Source organism: Triplophysa dalaica, chromosome 6, assembly GCF_015846415.1.
Source record: "Triplophysa dalaica isolate WHDGS20190420 chromosome 6, ASM1584641v1, whole genome shotgun sequence".
Lineage (NCBI taxonomy): Eukaryota > Metazoa > Chordata > Actinopteri > Cypriniformes > Nemacheilidae > Triplophysa > Triplophysa dalaica.
The window spans coordinates 25579688-25597487 of record NC_079547.1 but is presented as its reverse complement, the minus strand read 5'-3'; the positions used below and the strand labels follow the sequence as shown (position 1 = coordinate 25597487).

General features: G+C 39.7%; 1 protein-coding gene across 5 annotated transcripts in view; it reads right to left on the bottom strand.

Moving 5' to 3' along the window:
• The window catches only part of slc12a5a (solute carrier family 12 member 5a), a 98116-nt gene that overhangs the window by 48469 nt on the left and 31847 nt on the right, over positions 1–17800 (bottom strand). For 3 of the 5 annotated variants that reach the window (XM_056750383.1, XM_056750384.1, XM_056750385.1), the window contains exon 1: positions 11667–11913. The exons of the other annotated variants lie outside the window; for them this stretch is intronic. In XM_056750383.1, coding sequence (XP_056606361.1) covers positions 11667–11721 — 55 coding nt within the window. In that variant the 5' untranslated portion in view covers positions 11722–11913. Of the gene's footprint in view, positions 1–11666; positions 11914–17800 lie in introns of those variants that run through there. 5 annotated transcript variants of the gene reach the window in all.

Here is a 17800-nt window from a genome sequence, read left to right as displayed (position 1 = left end):
TGAGGAATACTGCTTCATCAATAAAGTGAAATAAGTTTAGTCACTTAAATTATTAAGTGAACATGAATAAACACTAAAACGTATAGAAAAACTAATTCAACTTATAGACCAACGTGAAAAATAAACAAATAAATTGTACAATACAAAAATCTCATAATCAAACTTTTAAAAATGTAACTTAAATTAAAATGACATTAAAAAACCTAATTCGAAATATTAATAAAAGTACCATAAAGAAGCTGAAAACTAGCCTTATAATTAATTGATACACAATACTATATGATAACCATCCCACGGTACTTAGAATACAACCATAAACAAATACTATGGTAAACATACATAACATCTATAGTAAGTCAGTAACTAGTAACACATGAACACGTGTATATTTTCACACTCGGATACACATGTGAAATGTTTTGTTTAAAGGAAACAGAAGCAGTTTAAGTTCAATTCACTCAAAGAGATTGTATTTTAGAAGGCACAGGTTCAGTCGTGATGCAAAGCTGAATGTCTTTTGAATGTACAGTCTCTCTCTCTCTCTCTCTCTGAATGTTGAGCTGTGAGGAAGATTTATGTGATCCACTGCTCCTGTGTGCGTTTCAGGATTATTCTGATGGATCGCTCCAGCTTTCCAGCATCAACAAGTTAACGCCTCTTTCATTTCTCACCAGACAGGCTGGAAACAGAATGCACACCGGAGCGAGCGGATGTTTGTGTGTTCGGTTGTTTATGCGAGTCATGGTTACTCTTCCAGGTTTGAGGTTTGAACAGAGAAGCCGTCATCACTCGATATATCTGAATGATCGCTCACCGTCTGCTTCACCTGCAAACTCAGAACTTTCAGCGGCCGTCCATTTCACTGAGGCAAAAAAAACTGGCCTTAGATTTCTGTTAGTTCAGCATCACGGTGAGGTTTTCAGCCACAGGACAAAACAAACCAAACACAAAGACAATACCTGTAATATCTCAAGAGTTTCTTCGTGATTTACCTGAAGGAGAATTGTGAAATGAGAAAAAGGTCTCAGTGGTCTCATGTGTTTCTCAACAATGAGAGATGTCAATGTGCTTAGAATTGACAGGACAACTAGATTTCGCTTGAAATTCTCCACATTATTTTACAATGATCCACAAAAATCTCCAACACTGCAATAAGACAATTTACATACTCCCATCTCCTGCTATATCTCAACAGGTTACGCAAAAACTTCTTCAAAATTACACCAGAAATAAACACAGAGTTGAATTAGTCAAATTCAGATATTTATCTCGCTTTTATAAAAATGCTTTAGAAGAATACATTACTGGTCGAGACGAAGCAATGGCACTGCTGTATTTTGAGATATTTCTGCACAAGTTATATTCAGTTAAGACGGGTCACAAACTAATTTTAGTCTGAGACTCTTAAGCCTTGTCTGTGAACCCGATGTGTCTTCATTAAAGATCTTAACCACATCTCAAGCAATGAAAGATTTGCAAAGACAATTTTAAATTGCCAAGACATTTGAAACATTTCTCCCTACAGAACCAAACCACATGTTCTGTGTTTGTTGAATCTCTTTACTACAGTAGAACAAACACATTTATATCTGGATGTTTTAATATTCAGGGATTTTCTTTGAGCTGTAACTCTACCGACATCACGTCCAAACATTGACAGATGTATGGATTAGAATGTAGAAACTCTCAGACAGACTGCATCTCCATATTCCTCCTCCTGTTTTTGGAGTCGTATGTTTGCACAGAGTCTACAAGCGTCACAGAGCGAGAAGTGAAAAAGAGAAATCAACTGACACTCTTGTGTAACCATGAAGATATAAATCTACAGAGAAGAAATCACACAGTGGTTCATTGTTCTTCTGGCGATGTTTTTCTAAGAATAAATTAAATAAGATTAAATTAAACAAATCAAATGAAAATAACACATTTACGATGAAACTTCAGATCTGACAGAAAAAATATGAAATTAAAAGCCCTTCGAAATAAAAAATCGACCCGATTTACTTTCTTAATAAACATTGAGTGTGTCGTGCACAATTAATTGTATGTTTGCCTTTATAGTCTTAGTTTATGTATGCAGTATGTAGTATCTATTTCACAGCGAAACTTATTAATGGCAACATATCTACCGGTTTAACAAAAAAAGATCAGATTATTAATATTATCTGGGAAGGGATAAGTCATATTATGACACACTGTAGTGCAGAGGTTCACACACGTGCACACACACACGCGAGCACACACACACACACACACACACACACACACACACGCACACAGACACACAGAAGCCTGACCTACTTAACACAGTGACGTCTGCAAGCGGTGAGAAGATCTGGCAACCGCATGAACCGGCTACTACAATCTCTCTTTCTCTCTGTGTCTGACTTACATCCAAAGGGGCAGAGAATTTACCCAGAAGACACTGACGCTTTTTGTTTCGGCACTGTCATGTGATGAAATGTTCATGCAGGAATGTACATAAAATAAAAAACTGCATGTGATCATGTTTGATCGCACATTACACAGCACACATGGAGTGAACGTTTCTCACGTTAATAATACTCATACGTGCTTTTTTATCTCTCACTTCTTATGTATACGCTCATCTTAAGTTCTCTGAAGTATTGGAGAAGCGATGGGAGCGATGTCAAAACCGTGCAGAGAATCCTATGATGTCACATCACACGGGGCCGGAGGACTCGCCTCACAGATGGTCAATGTGAACATTTGAAGGTTTTCTTCAGTCATCAGAGGTAAAGTGATCATGATTTCAGCAGCCGGCACAGATCGCTTACGTTGGGCATTCAAGGGGTCGCTGGGTGCTTGTAGGAATCAAGAGCGTTTTAATTGCTTGAAAGAGAGAAAGAGTGCCAATACTGCCTCAGGAGAGACTGACATCACTCACACTAACAAACCTCACACAAGTCAATGATTCCTCCATCACGGCGCCGCGGGGTCCCTTCCTGACCCGACTCAATTTTAATGAAAAGATCACTTAACTCGTTCAAAAATAGAGTCTGTCCCCCGTCAAAACATGCGCTGTATGATGTCAAATGGAGAAAAAACTCAATTTGTGAAGGTATAATCTTAGTTGGAAAATACCCAGAGAAAAAAAAATACTTTGATTTAGTATTTACTATAGTAAACGGTAGTATATTTTAGTAGTTAACTAAACGGTGTTAATGTACAGTGTACTAAAGTATTCTGTAGTCTATCTACAGTGAATTAAAGTAAGGTAAATACAGTAGAACGCTTTAATATTTACTATGGTAAGGTTCAAAAACCCTTATACAAAGTTTATAAACGTTTAATATAGTTCATTCTGTTGTATACTATAGTATATTCTCATGTGAGTACGGTGAATTGGGAAATTTTTTAAAATATACAAAAATAATATACTTATATATACAAAAAAGCTTAAATGAAACTATGCAAACAATATGTTTTGTTTCTGTTTTCATGTGCCGTGTGAAATGTTTTGCCAAGTCTCGTCACATCTTGAAAGCATTTTTAATAACATGTTTGTTTAAAGGGTCGGTTTTCCAAAGTCACCTTTGGACACAAATTTACACAGGGAAACCAAGTGGCGGAATTTCTAAAGAAAGCTGTTTTCACGGTGTGTCACATTAGCTCTAGATTCCATTGGAGTTGGCGTCCGGCCGATGTCACACAAAGAGACTTAAACAGTGACGGAGAGAGCGACGCGGAGCGAGCACTTCAAGTGCGAATTGATAAAAACAGCAGGTAAGTTGGAAAGCAGAGTCGGGTTGCCATGGCAACTGACTGTGCACAGAGACAAAGGCTACACCTCTTCACCAGCGAGAAGGCGGTCGGAGGCGACGAGGGCTGCCAAACACAAACACAAATACCCAAGCGCTGCCAAATCATCTCACAAACTCCAGACTCGTTTCACACTTTAGTTAACAGTAAATCACTTAAACACGTCGCTTTAAAAAAACACAATTCATTTAATGCTTGTTAAAGATTTACAGGTGAATCTGCTGTCAAGTACAAACCAAACTAAAGTTTACTTTAAACTCAAGAGAGAAAAACAAGAATACATTTAGCTTAATGAAAATAGAAAAAAAATCTGACATAATTTTTTTAGGATTTTTTAAATTATTATTTTCACAAAAAATGTGCACATCCAACCACCAACCTTTTAAGCAAAGCGATTTTAATATTATTGTAGGGAATAATAATAGTCAAATTGTATTTATATATTTTTTTCAATTATAATACATGTTTAATCATATTAATAACACCCTAAATAATAATTGAATAAATAATAAATATATCTTAATTCTTCCAAAATGCATTAATGCTCCTTATGAAAGGTTTGCAGGTTTGACACCGAAATTGAATGGTCAGTTTATTAAAATAACCACAACGGACCATCTTGATCATAAACCTGTTTCTCTCTCAGGACAGATTTAATGATGCATTTTCAGAAGCAGTTCAAAGATTACTTTACTTTAAGATTCAAGTGCACTACACGTACGAGGGTTTGCATACTGAACAGCACACGGAGGTGAAGCTAGAACCTCTCTCTCTCTCTCTCACCTGTGACTCAAAGAGTTTCTCTGCTCACCTCCATCAGGGGATTGATAATGACAGCCCATGAAATGAGCTCCGGGCCAGGGGAGCGTGGAGGTCACAAACAGCGCGAGATCAGATTAGATCAGAGCAGTCGGGCTGAACCAGAACCTGCTCCATCTCCACAAAACCCAAAGCTCTGATATTAAAGAAGACAATTTAAAATTAACCTCAGCTAACCCTTACACAACTATTGCAGGTATGAGATGGTCACGGCATCAAAATTTAATACAGACTACAATGGATAACTTTTATATTCTTATACCAACATATTTTAACATTTTACCCGTGGTTTCCCAACGCACTCCACAACACTTCAATTAATTTTCAGAAAGCATGCAATTCCATCTAAAACATAATGTGTGAATTAAAATATAATACGTTGTTATATATAGCCCAAATGATCAGTAAGGTACACCAAGTGCACAAACAAGGGTGCATACCTTACGCTGGGTTCACACCAAAAGCGAATTAAGCAGAAGTACGAAGTCTGACGTAGACAGGCAACAAAACGCACAGAACGCACGTCAATATTTTCTTCCGTTAAGGTTGAAATACTTGTCATTTCACGTCACTCACGCAAAAATACCAAACTTTTCCCGCAAGTAGTAAAGAACGTGGAGCGCGATTGTTCGCGTTTGGTGTGAACCAAGCATTAGCGAGACACACTAATAACCAAAAAAAAAATTTCATTGTATAGTGTTCTAGAGTTGACTACATGAATGTTCTTGATATCACTTTAGAGGTTCTGAGCATCAGTGTGTCGGTTCTAGATTTCATCAGAAGCAATGGCTTCTCAAGAGTTGATGAACTTCAGACAGGTTCTTCTTCAGCGTTCGGTGTAAAGTATATATAGAGCGAGTGTAAACTGTGAGAAGAGAGAATTGATCTTTGACAGACCAAAGAGAGAAGATGACAGGTGCTGTGGTACGAGAACAACACAGAAGAAGAAGTTATCTATGATCTGGAAGACTGTGATGGGATTCCCGACACATTGGGACGCGTCCAAACCGCTGCAGGGTAAGTGGATTTACAGTTTAGTGTGTCAGTGTGACGGGATTGAAGGGTTTGGAGAATAAACCATCACTGTCCCTCATGCACAATGTTAAAATAGTATTCATTCACACTTTAAATGGGACTAAATGCTGTCAGAGAACATCAGAAAATCATGACTTAAGAAAATCATCAACTTTCAGAATATAATGTCAAGACACTGGCTTGTGTCAAACCCAAGAAGAAAGAAAATATAATTCGACCCAACCATGAAGCAGTTTTGAGAATTATTATGTACAGTTTTTCTTCTCTGAATGTAAATGACATCTCAGCTTTAATTCCCAAACAACCAAGAACGAAAGAAAAGGGAAGAGAATAGATCTGCTCTCTCACACGTGTCGTGATGTTTAAACTGCTTTAAACACATGTTGAGTAATGAGTCTGACGGAGGTCCTACAGGGGTCCGTGATCACATCCGCTCAGATATTGGAGTGAAGGCAATCACTTCAAATATATAATTACTGCAGACGGCTGGTGAACTTCACGTTGCTTTAATACACTGCCTGTCACATCAGATATTTACAGTCTTCTCAGATCTAGAGTTAACTGCAACGTGATTGACATACGACAGTACGCGTTGACAACTCCACACTTCTATAAGAGAACATTCACTGGCAGAAAATCCATGTTCAATAACTCAAAGTCATGATGGGCTTTGATTGCACCATCTGTTAGTTTTGTGTTGTCAACTATAAGAAGTACAGTATCATAAAGATTTGTTCACAGTTAACATATGAAGAATGGATCCGCCTGATGTTTTATGACTGACAGATCACACGGCAGCTGTCTCCATCAGTGACTGAAACTGCCCACTAAATTATTCACACATCATTGAGTTTTACTGTACGCACTCACACAAATGAGATTTACTCTCCGACTCTAATTTTATAAAACAACCACATCTGACAGAGAGATTACAGAGAAAGAGTGAGAGAGAGTGAGATTGAGGTATTGAGAGATTGACAGAGAGAGACAGAGAGAGAGACTGAGAGAGAGTGAGTGAGTGAGTGAGTGAGTGAGTGAGAGAGTGACAGAGACTGAGAGAAAGTGAGAATGAGAGAGAGAGTGAGATTGAGTGAGTGAGAGAGTGACAGACAGAGAGAGTGAGAGAGACAGAGACTGAGAGAGAGTGAGAATGAGAGAGAGTGAGTGAGTGAGAGAGTGACTGAGACTGAGAGAAAGTGAGAATGAGAGAGAGAGAGAGAGTGAGTGAGTGAGAGAGTGACTGAGAGAGTGAGAGAGACAGAGTGAGAATGAGAGAGAGAGTGTGACAGAGACAGAGAGAAAGTAAGAATGAGAGAGAGAAATAGAGTGAGATTGAGTGAGTGAGAGAGTGACAGAGAGAGTGAGATAGACAGAGACTGAGAGAAAGTGCGAATGAGAGAGAGAGAGAGAGAATGAGAACTTTTATTAAAACTCTTTTTCTGTTTATATTGAGATTTGTATATATATATTTTTACTTATAGACTTTTAATTTTATTCTATCTTATTTTTTATCCTAATCTGTATTTCTGCATGTTTATATTTAATCTTGTGCTTTGGCAATGTAAATTTTCTTTTATCATGCCAATAAAGCTCCTTTGAATCTTGAATCTTGAATTGATGAGAGAGAGAGAGAGAGAGAGGGAGAGAGAGAGAGGGGAGATCGAGCAAGTGAGTGAGTGAGCGAACGAGCAAGTGAGTGAATGAGCAAAAGAGTGAGTGAGTAAGCAAGTCTGTGAGTAATCAAGTAAGCGAGTGTACAGCACACACTCGATGGGTCACATTGGACTCAACTACACTTTTGAGTGTAAAATTCACAGTGCACAAAACATCCACCACCTCACTAAGGTGTTGTGGCTCGTTGCCAGGGCATAAATCTGTGGTTCCTAAAGGCTAAAATAAGACTTTTGCCCAGATTTTCAGTCTGGACTGTTCAGATTTGACAGTTAGTGTGTTTCTATCTGAAACCTTCAAAAAGTCTGCAAGTGTATGACGTCTAGTTTAAAAACAAGTCTTGTAGTCTATTCCAGTACATGTTTTGTACTCTGGTATTGCTAGGTGCTCAATGAGCACAACCTTAAGCACCTGTGACATCACAGTCACGATCATCAACAGATTCCACCTGAATCCCATCTAACCAGCTCATACACCGGTGACAAACACTGATACCCAATGCACCTTCAACAACACAATCAGATATCTTTCATCACACTACTGTATGAATTACTGTACCCACACCAACCAAACACTGGCAAACTTTCAGCCAACGACACGTGCACACCCCCAAAGCTATCGGGACACGGGAATCGCTTCTAAATAAACACAAACAAACATATTTATTGTTTATGGCACGCTCGTGGAGAGCTGAATACAGCGACCGAGATATGATGAAGAAGACAACAACATTACCACTGGGAAAATGCCTTCACGCTGTAGATGATTACTCAAAACCATCTGCGCTTTCTTCCAGATCGACCGCGAGGGTGGGGAGGCATGTTTTTCATTGCGACGCTGAACAAGGTCAGAACGAAGATCCACAGGCACCTCTGCAGCGATGGGTAACCATGGAAATAAACATTAGCTCCATCTCTATCTCACTGTCGGAGGAAAGACAAACAGTTCTTGGAAGTACATGTGCACCCACAAATGATGGAGGTGGTTTATTTTCAGTATTATTAGCGCTAGGACGAGCGCCTCCATTACTGCTGATCACGCTGAGAGAAATCTTTATGCAGCGTCCATACCCGACACGATGTGACAGACGGCTCGGTGTGCTGCTACTTGTTAAGTGACTGTCAGACGATAAACAGGTAAAAGTCCAACTGACTCAACACTGAGACATGTCTAGAGAGAAAACATCAGAGACACACACAACAGCGTGTTAAAAAAAAGACCACGGTATACCCTGATACTGTAGCGTTGGGTCAAATCCCACTGACGGAACATGAAACAAGATCAACCGATTCATATCAAAGGAAGAACGGGGTCGAGAGAGAAACACAGACATTCAGTATTTGTGCTAAAGACGACAGAAACCAAACCAGTGAGACATTTAGAGATTTAAAGAGATAAACATTTTGCCATTATTTACTCACTCTTTTGTCATTTCAAAGCTCTGTGACTTTCTCCAGCAGAATAAAAAAGAAGATATCTTGAAAAATGTTGTTAACTGGCACCCATTCACTTGGTTTGTGTCCAGACATTAGAAGTGAACGGGGTCCAGTGCTGTAAGGTTACAAAATTTCTTCAAAATATCTTCTTTTGTGTTTTACGGAAAGTCGAACAGGTGATGGGGATGAGCAAGTGATGACAGAATTTTCACTTTTGGGTGAAAGATCGCTTCAATGACATCTGTGTGTTACACAACTGCATCAAACACCGTCTGTCTCGAATGATGAGAATGAATCATATCGCATAACCTTGAAATGGAAAAGGTTCAACTCACTCGCTTTGTTTAAATGTCTCTGTATTAGTCACGGTGTGAAGAGATGCAACGAGAACACAGTTTCCTAGAGTAAATCACGGTCACAGGACTTCCGGCTGAAGACGTGAAGGGAAGCACTTCAGTGATGTCACACATCGAGTGTTTTGGATCTCTTGTTTTCTCTGTCTCCGCCTGCATTATTTCCTCGTCTATAAGGCTTCAAATGAACTCGTGAACAAACACGCGCTCATCTCTGCCTTGATGGTGAGCAATGATCTCGGCTGCTTTATTGCGACAGCAGTAACTATGGCGATAACACAGAGGAGAAGTGAAAGATATCCTTCCCACACGCTCTCTACCTACATCAACCTCTTTTCCTTCCCTTTCATTTCTCAAAAAATTAAAATGACCAAAATCTGTAAAAATGTAGAAGCCACTGTAATCCCTTTCTTCAGGTGAAATACATTTGAGGGTAAAACATGAGCTGCACACATTAATAACATCCTTTTACGGACACTACAGAAACTCTTTTAAATATAAAAAAGAATCAGTCGAAGAACCGTTAGCATCTGCAGAATCTGTCTGTCTCAGAATGGTTGTTTGGGTTGAGAAAATGTTCTTTAGAACTTAGACAAAAGGGCCGTTTGCGCCGCAGGAACGAAGTGAAGGAGGGAGGTGGAAAGAGAGAATGGAAAGATGAAGAGAATCTGAACAACAGATAAGAAAACGGATACACAGAGAGACACTTACACCCAGAGGAGCCTAAAGAGAGACACATCGAATCACAGTCTTTCTGAAGCATAATGTTTAGATTCTATCACAACCAACCCCTGATTCCCTATCTCTTCCTCTCTCTGTCTCTCTCTAAAGGTGTTAAGGGTGTAGTGAGAATCATATCCTAACACACAAGTGAACAGTGTTGTTTTGTCACTGACGTCATTCGGAAAGATTTTGGGACACAGGTTTGGGAAGACATGAGCTTCACGTTGAAACCCTCTTGCAGATTTTGGCCTCACATGCCAGGCCTGATCGGCAGCTTTTAAGATGTTTTTCAGACAACACTTCTCAGCTCTGAGCTCTGAGCTCATTATCATGCCAGTGATGTCCTGTAGTTACTCTGCTGTCTGAGTGCCAAATCACAACTCAAATGTTTATCCTTGTATTGTACGTCTGACGTTTACAGAAACTATGAACAGAACCTCTCTCGCTATTCCAAAATGCATTCCTTCCATTGCCTAAATGGGCGGCATCCATACCAAACTTTAGAAGTTCAGCATAGGCTGCAACTTTGTTCTGAATGAAATGTGAGCAGAGGTATTATTCAAACCACTTTAATCACCACTCTTAATAGACTTACTAGGGTCATTGCAATGCATTGTGGGATTGGCTTATCCTGAATGATGCAGTAGCGTTTATATAAGAGAAACAAGTGAATATTTATTGAGAACATTTCTTGTGAATCCATTCAGCCCACTGCTCTTTCGCATAACAAATGTTCACAATAAAGCAGACTCTTGTGACTTATTGCCCAAATAAATCAAAATATCATTATCATAAAGCAAAATGATCCAAAGAGTGTTGCAAATGAAAATCAAAGTCTTCCAGCACTAAAAATAAACAGTTTCTCTGTCACTCGAGTCGCTTCTGCAAATAATTAACAGAGCAGCATCTCATGAATATGTTGGGGCAGATGACGCATCTGAAGGACGGATGCCTTTCATCTTAGTGTGGAAAGACTCTCACTTAAATCTCATGATAATTTCAGTTGATGTGAAAATAATCAATCAGGACCCTGGACAGCGACAGCAACGTCTAATCTGCAGCTCTGCTGCCTTCAGCACCACGGACAGTGGCAGATCAGCCTCATATGATGTCAGACTTGATGTTAAACAGCATCAAACACACAAAAGTCCAAACCTGTGGCACAACAAATACGCAGAACACACACACACAGTAGTTCAATCGTCTGATTTATGTGAGATAAAATAGCGTGTGAAAGAGACAGTGAAAAGATCAAAGCGAGACAAGACGCCCCTGACGCTGATTAAATAATCCAGCACAAAGTTGCAAAACCGAAAGGTATCGAAATGTAATTAAAATGGTCACGTCCAAGGCTGTAGGGTAAGGAATCACTTCCTTGATGCTGAGAGCGAGGGGACTGATAGATGAGATTTCACAACACTAAAAGTCAATGTCACAAGGGCAGGTAAAGACTCTTGACATTAAACATTGATGCAATCTTTAAAAACACAACAAGATGATTTATCATACAGCACAAAGCCCTAAATGTAACTTCAAGAACAGGTGAGAGAACATCGATGTTCACCGGTAGTGACTCGCGTAGAATAACTGATGAGTGACTGTATAGAGAGATTCTCCTTCTAACACATCTTTTGCATTTGTGTATCACGCATGAGTGCACACGATGTGGGTCGGCACATGAACACACACACACACATACACTACACTAATGAAGCCCATTACTATTCCACTCACTGTAGCCATACAGTGTGATAGGAGAGGACCTGTCGTGGCCAGCAGAACCCCTCAATCTCCTACGCTCCACCACATGAGCGATGATGACAGCGCGAGAGATTCCTTCACTCACCCTGGCTGTTGGCGGCCCCCTCTCCCTCTTCACATTCGGTCAAGTTGTTGACCATCCTGGTCTCCTGCTTCCCTCGCGCCCCAGAACTCTCCTCCACTCGAGGGGGAAAGCAAAGAACGGTCAAATGAGAAGATGGAGCAAAATGACGGATCGGTCTCTGGTCCACCTGCCGAGAGGATGAAACGAGAGCGTGTGCGTGTTCTGATCCTCCTTCTCTAACCGTCTTCTCTCCTCTTCTCTCTTCTCCTGGCTGTAGCTGACTCCCTCTCGCTCGCTCTCTCTCTCTCGTAGGAGGAGGGTACGACAGCTCAGAGCGGTGGGAGTTTACTGGATGATGGAACATACTCTCTCTCTCTATCGCTCATGTACACGGGTATCTGCGCACACATGCTCGTCTGCACACACGGAACGCAGAGGTTCACATTATTCACTCTAACATTCGACACAGGAATATGAAAAGAGAAAAAAACACATCTGTCTTACAGTTTACTAGTAAAAATATCGAAACATCTGTCAAAATATTGTTAAAAACAAGCCTTTATATGCGACTTGATGTTTGAAGTGGACTACAAGGCAGGAGATAGTTTTTCTATGCATCGATTAAAAAGAATTAGGTTTGAAAACAGGGATTTTTAAAAACAATTAATGTTTTGGCGATGAACTGAAGCTGATAATAAAAATTCACCATTAATGCTCTTCAAATCTGATATATTGATCAAGCCAATAAGTGGTCAAAATTTTTCTACTGTTCAATAACAGTTCCGGGATGACTGAGTTATAATGGAGAAATTCCCTTGGATAACTAAACACAATTCAAGCTTTTTATTTAGGTTTTCTGCCATTGTTATTTAATCGTGTGAAAGGTTCACACAAATTACAAATGCAAATATTGCATGGAATAATTGCTCATCTGATTAAATTAAGAACATTCAACATTCAACACTCGTGGTACATGTACAGTATATCACCACTGGGAAAAAATTCAAACCTTCAACCAGGCAAATACAAACTCACTCTTTCATTTCATCTCCTGTTTTCCGCTGTATGTGGGTAATGACGGCCTTTCACGGTCAGCCTCTTATATGAAATAACAGCGTTCCCCGCCTGCAAATTTGTTTTGAGAAACACAATCGATGCGATCAGTGGCTCACATCGGTAAAAGAACAGGAGACAACAGAACGGAAAATGGAGACGGAAGGATGAGTTTGTGTGTAAAGATCCGGCCGCGCTAAAGATGTACAGCTGAAAGCCAAATCCCAGGTAGCCTGGAGTCACACAGAATCTATTAAGCCCCCGAAATTTAGCGCTGCCGTGGCATGAAAGGGAGAAAGGAGGGAGAAAAGAATAATGCATTTGCCACGAGTCACAAAAACAAACCGTGTGATTTTGAAAGACATTAATGCATCTCCATGAGAAATGGAAGCCGCTGGTGCAAACGCAAGAGATTATTTCCAATTACTATACACATACACACACGCGCAGCTAAAAGAAGAGAAATACTGTGTGATGAAGCTATAATAACAAACACTTGCTGATAATGTTTACAAAATATAATATACACTGTTATAAAAACCTTTATAGAAAAGGGATTCCCAAAAAGGATAATGAAAGGTCCTATTGACTTAAAAAAAGCATCTAAACTAATTTAATAAGCAAGAAAATCATCGCACAAAATCCATTTTACATGTCAAAAGGAAGAAATTGTGATGCAGACTGCATTCGCGCATCTCATAAATCACTTTACTCCCACGACTTGCATGCATATTGCACATTTCCGGGTGTAATATTTTCATCGTAACCAACACAAACAAATAACAAACACAAGACTACTGGAGGGCGAATGAGCGAATGGTTTCCAGCTCTCTGCCTGGCGTGATCTTCTCACCGCGTCTCCTTCTCAATTCCACACTATTGTAGGAGACAAGCGGCACAGGCAGGCTCAGCTGGAATGGGCTATTTTTGGGTGAAGGGCTGTCAGGAAGACTTTGCTGTGGGAGGGGAGCTCTTCTTTCAAACGGTCTGTGACCTGTAAGCATTCAATTACAAAAGCTGTCAGCAGCGTCTCTCCTGAACGCACCTTGAACATTCAAGAAGCTCAGGAACAAAGGAGAGCGAGGGGCGCCATACACATCCCATGAATTTTTTAAAAACGCTTTTATTATCTTACAAGACCTGACCATGGGTTTTGGTGGAATAATTACCATTTATTTCACCTGAGGTTTACTTCAAACACAATGGTTAAACTATGTTTGGCAAAATAATGATTTATGTTCATGAGGGATGCAGTTGAGTTGTATTTTCTCAATGGAAAGATGGTATTTAAGATGCTCTTTCTCACAAGATCTCATGGGGTTCTCACTTTAGTTCCATTCAAGTCTCAACTTAAATCAACTTAAAATTGCTTTAGAGAACTAAAACAGAATCACATGATAGTGTAATTGTGTAAACACATGAAGAGTCTGGAGGTGTTAATGAATGTAGAGGTCAAATCATCTGGATTTGATGAGAAATGTTAGAGTTCATATTGACTTTTGATTGCAGACTTGACACATCTGAGCTCAGTTTGACACATTTTTGAAACTTTCAACTTTGTATTTCAAGTATGACTTACAATAACAGATGTAAACACTATCATCTAATGACAGAACACTACAGGAACCACATTTGGCAACTATTTGAAACTCTGGAAACTGAGGGTGGCCTTTAAAGTTGTCCATCAGAGACGCTTGTAGCAGGCCATTGTAGGTTTGTTTTAAAGCTCTCTATTGGGTGACTGTTGTAATGACATTGGGGAGTAGATTCACCAAAAAAGCTGAAATTCTAAGCTTTACATCGATACCAAACTTGAGTGGATCATTCCCAAAGAGCTGGCAGCATCGAGTGATGTTTGTAGGCGTTTCCGGACGTTTTCGCTCGCAATTTTGCTGCATTCACGCACAAAAATAAAGCGAAGGAAATTTACAATAATCTTCATGGAACATGATCTTTCCTTAATATAATACAAATGTACCCTTGCTACTTAGGACTGGTTTTGTGCTCCAGGGTCACATATATCTTAACACACGTGTAATAAAACGAGTCAGAAACGCAGAATGCTCCAGGTGGGGATGTCTTCCCCGGGGTTTTACCCGCCGCTGGCGATTGTGGGTCAACAGTGAGAGTTGTTGTACACTCTGGATGATTTAGGATCAGGTGGCGCTGGCGTACAGCTGGCTTTACACATACACAATGACAGATGCCTGTTACATTCACTTTTACACACCTGAATGCCCAGAGGCACTGTCGATTTTACACGCGTGTCTAGTCTTTGGGAGATGAATACGAGGCAGTTTCAACACATGACGCAACAGTACAATTCTGCACATACAGAAAGCAATTTACTGATGAATCTCAGCTGATCTCGTCCCCCTAACACACTGAAATTGGATCATCTCAAGGTTGATTCCACTCCCGTGTTCGCCTGCTCACCCAACCATGAGTTAAATTGAGTTTCATCTGCTTTGCAAATCGTGTTTTTTCTCGAACACACTTTCACATACATTTTTTTTTCAATATGTCTTAATGTACCCTTGAGCTTCTGAAGATCCTTCAGTTAATATGTGAGAAGATATGAAGAGTGGGTTATACTGTTCTAACGTATATCAATGTTTCAAACATTCGTTCTGATTTAGGGATGTTCATATTGACGTTTAACAGTTAACCGATTGAAAAAACTTTGACCGATTAATATGATCAGTTGAAAAAGAATGTTTATTTTTTATAATAAATAATAATATTACATTATTAAATATAAAATAAAATCATATTAATAATATTTTTGAAATAATTCAGATTCGCTTAACAGGACTAGTTGTTATAATCCCAAAATTTCAGATGAGTTGTCGAATAGTTGAGTTATAATTTTTGAAATAATATTAATATTAATTTAATTATCTGTTTCTAAATAACTATAGTTTTAGTTTTGTGTGGTGAAAGAAAATAATGCAACACATGTGTTAACTCACGAAGCATGCAGACGCATGCGACTAGGTGTAAATAAGTTTCGAGACAAATCCGATCAGACAAACCACTTGAGGAAACTGGATTGTTGAGGCCACAGTTGTCAGGGCTTTACTCCTACAAGTGGATTATGTCACTTGCAGCCTTTTGCTAGAGCTCAAGTTCATTGTTTTAAATGCAGGCGCATGAAAATCGCACCAAAACGCACTGTGACAATCTAACCCAGTCTCACGGTAGTTCGTAGACACGAGATTTGGAATCTACTTATTCATGTCCTTGTACAAGAATATCCCCATTTTTTCAATCTTTTTTAATGATTTGAACTTTCTTTTCATGTCACTCCTCACGACTTTCAAGACACAGACTTTACATGTCCATAACCTAATATCACAAGAAGTGGTACATATTTTAGGATGTAGCTAACCAACACCTTACTTCCTAAATCCTAAAATCACAAACGCAAAAAAAACGGGAATTTCATGAGGTTGGCTAAACCCGCCCCTAAACCTAACGTCACCTTTTACACGAATGTGAATATAAATGAGTGATAAATAATGTTTTTATTTTGGTATTGCAGATTGTATTTATGTCTGTTTAGCTAAGACACATTTACAGTATGTGGCCAAATGGCCTCTTTAGGTGGATATTAATCCTGGCTGGTGGAAAGCAAATGAAACGTGCTTCCTGCGACGTTATCTCTCTTCATTTGATATGTTCTTTTATCTTTTTTTTCTGTAAAGTGGCAGTTTTGAAGATACGTGCTTTCAGTCCAGCAGCCACGATATCTACAGTATATAGCTAAATCTACTTATTTATATGTATGTCGCTCCATCTTTATGTCTATATGTACATCTGTGCTAATGGGTTGAGACAAATAAACATATTGATAACTTTCTTTGAAACCAGTACTTAACAGATTTTGTCAATTTGCTTCCCAAATAAATTACCCCAAAAAACGTTGCTTCAGATATTTGCATGATCAAATATGACAAAGATTGTACGTAAAAGATGTCGTTTGTCAGACTTCAGCCCAATGACAAAAACGTTTATTGAAGCACATGTGGATAAACAAACGTCCCAGCCGATCTTCATTATTAAAGCACTGACAATAAAAGGCTCAGTGCACTTCACCTCCATTCTTTCCTGAGATGAGGCCGGGTCGCTGCAGGCTTCATCATCTCTGACGTCGATGACTAAGACGAAGAGCGGCTACATTAGGACAGCGTTTACCGCGAGCCTCAGCGAACAAACACTTCAAATGCACAAATGATGGGCAGTCATCTCATGTGGAAATCAAATGAGCGGGACGAAGCGTGACACGTGTGGATTGTGAGGGGGAGTGTTCCACGTCCACCCACCCTTGAGAAGAGAGACACCAAAGCTGAAGCCCTGGGAAATCAAACAAACAAAACTGTCTGCGATCGTCCATCACGGCCCCCGCTCTCTCTCACACAGCACGAGCTTCTCGCTTGATGACCTTCCTCTTCATTACATTCATCCGAGCTTCTCTGTAATACTCAAAGTCAGATAATGTTGGTGCCCGGAGCACAAACCCCCTTCATTAACCTTTAAAGGACTCATTACACATTTGCACGTTGCCGGCCGTTCAGGGTTACGGTATGCTGAAGTGCTGGTTGAAAATTTGATATGATTCCGCTCTAATCTTTCCTCGAGCTGTCAGCCCACTCACCGATCGCTCTGTTCAAATCAAATGCTGGAGATCCGTCTGCTCTGTAAATAGTTTTTTTTTGTGAGAAACGACATCTCAAAGATCTCAATATCAACTCAAACCTTTCTCATCAAATCCAGATTAATTGACCTTCGCAATCTACATTCATTTACACCTCCAGACTCGTCATGTGTTCACACAATTACACGGAGCAATTTTAGGAGAAACGTCTCAGTCTTCTCAGCCAGTCGTGAAGAGCAGTCGCTTGAGGCTCGGCAGTGAACACAGGAGATGATGTGCTGTGTTTGTATCTTGTTTAAAGGTGAACCTGACAGGATTACCGTGTTACAGCGTGTTTTTCCTCTCCGTAAAAAGAAAACCTTACGGGTGAGAAATCACGAAGAGATGTCAGAGTAGAAACTGTGGTGGGAATCCGGGTGCAACAGCAATTGGAAACATCTTAGTG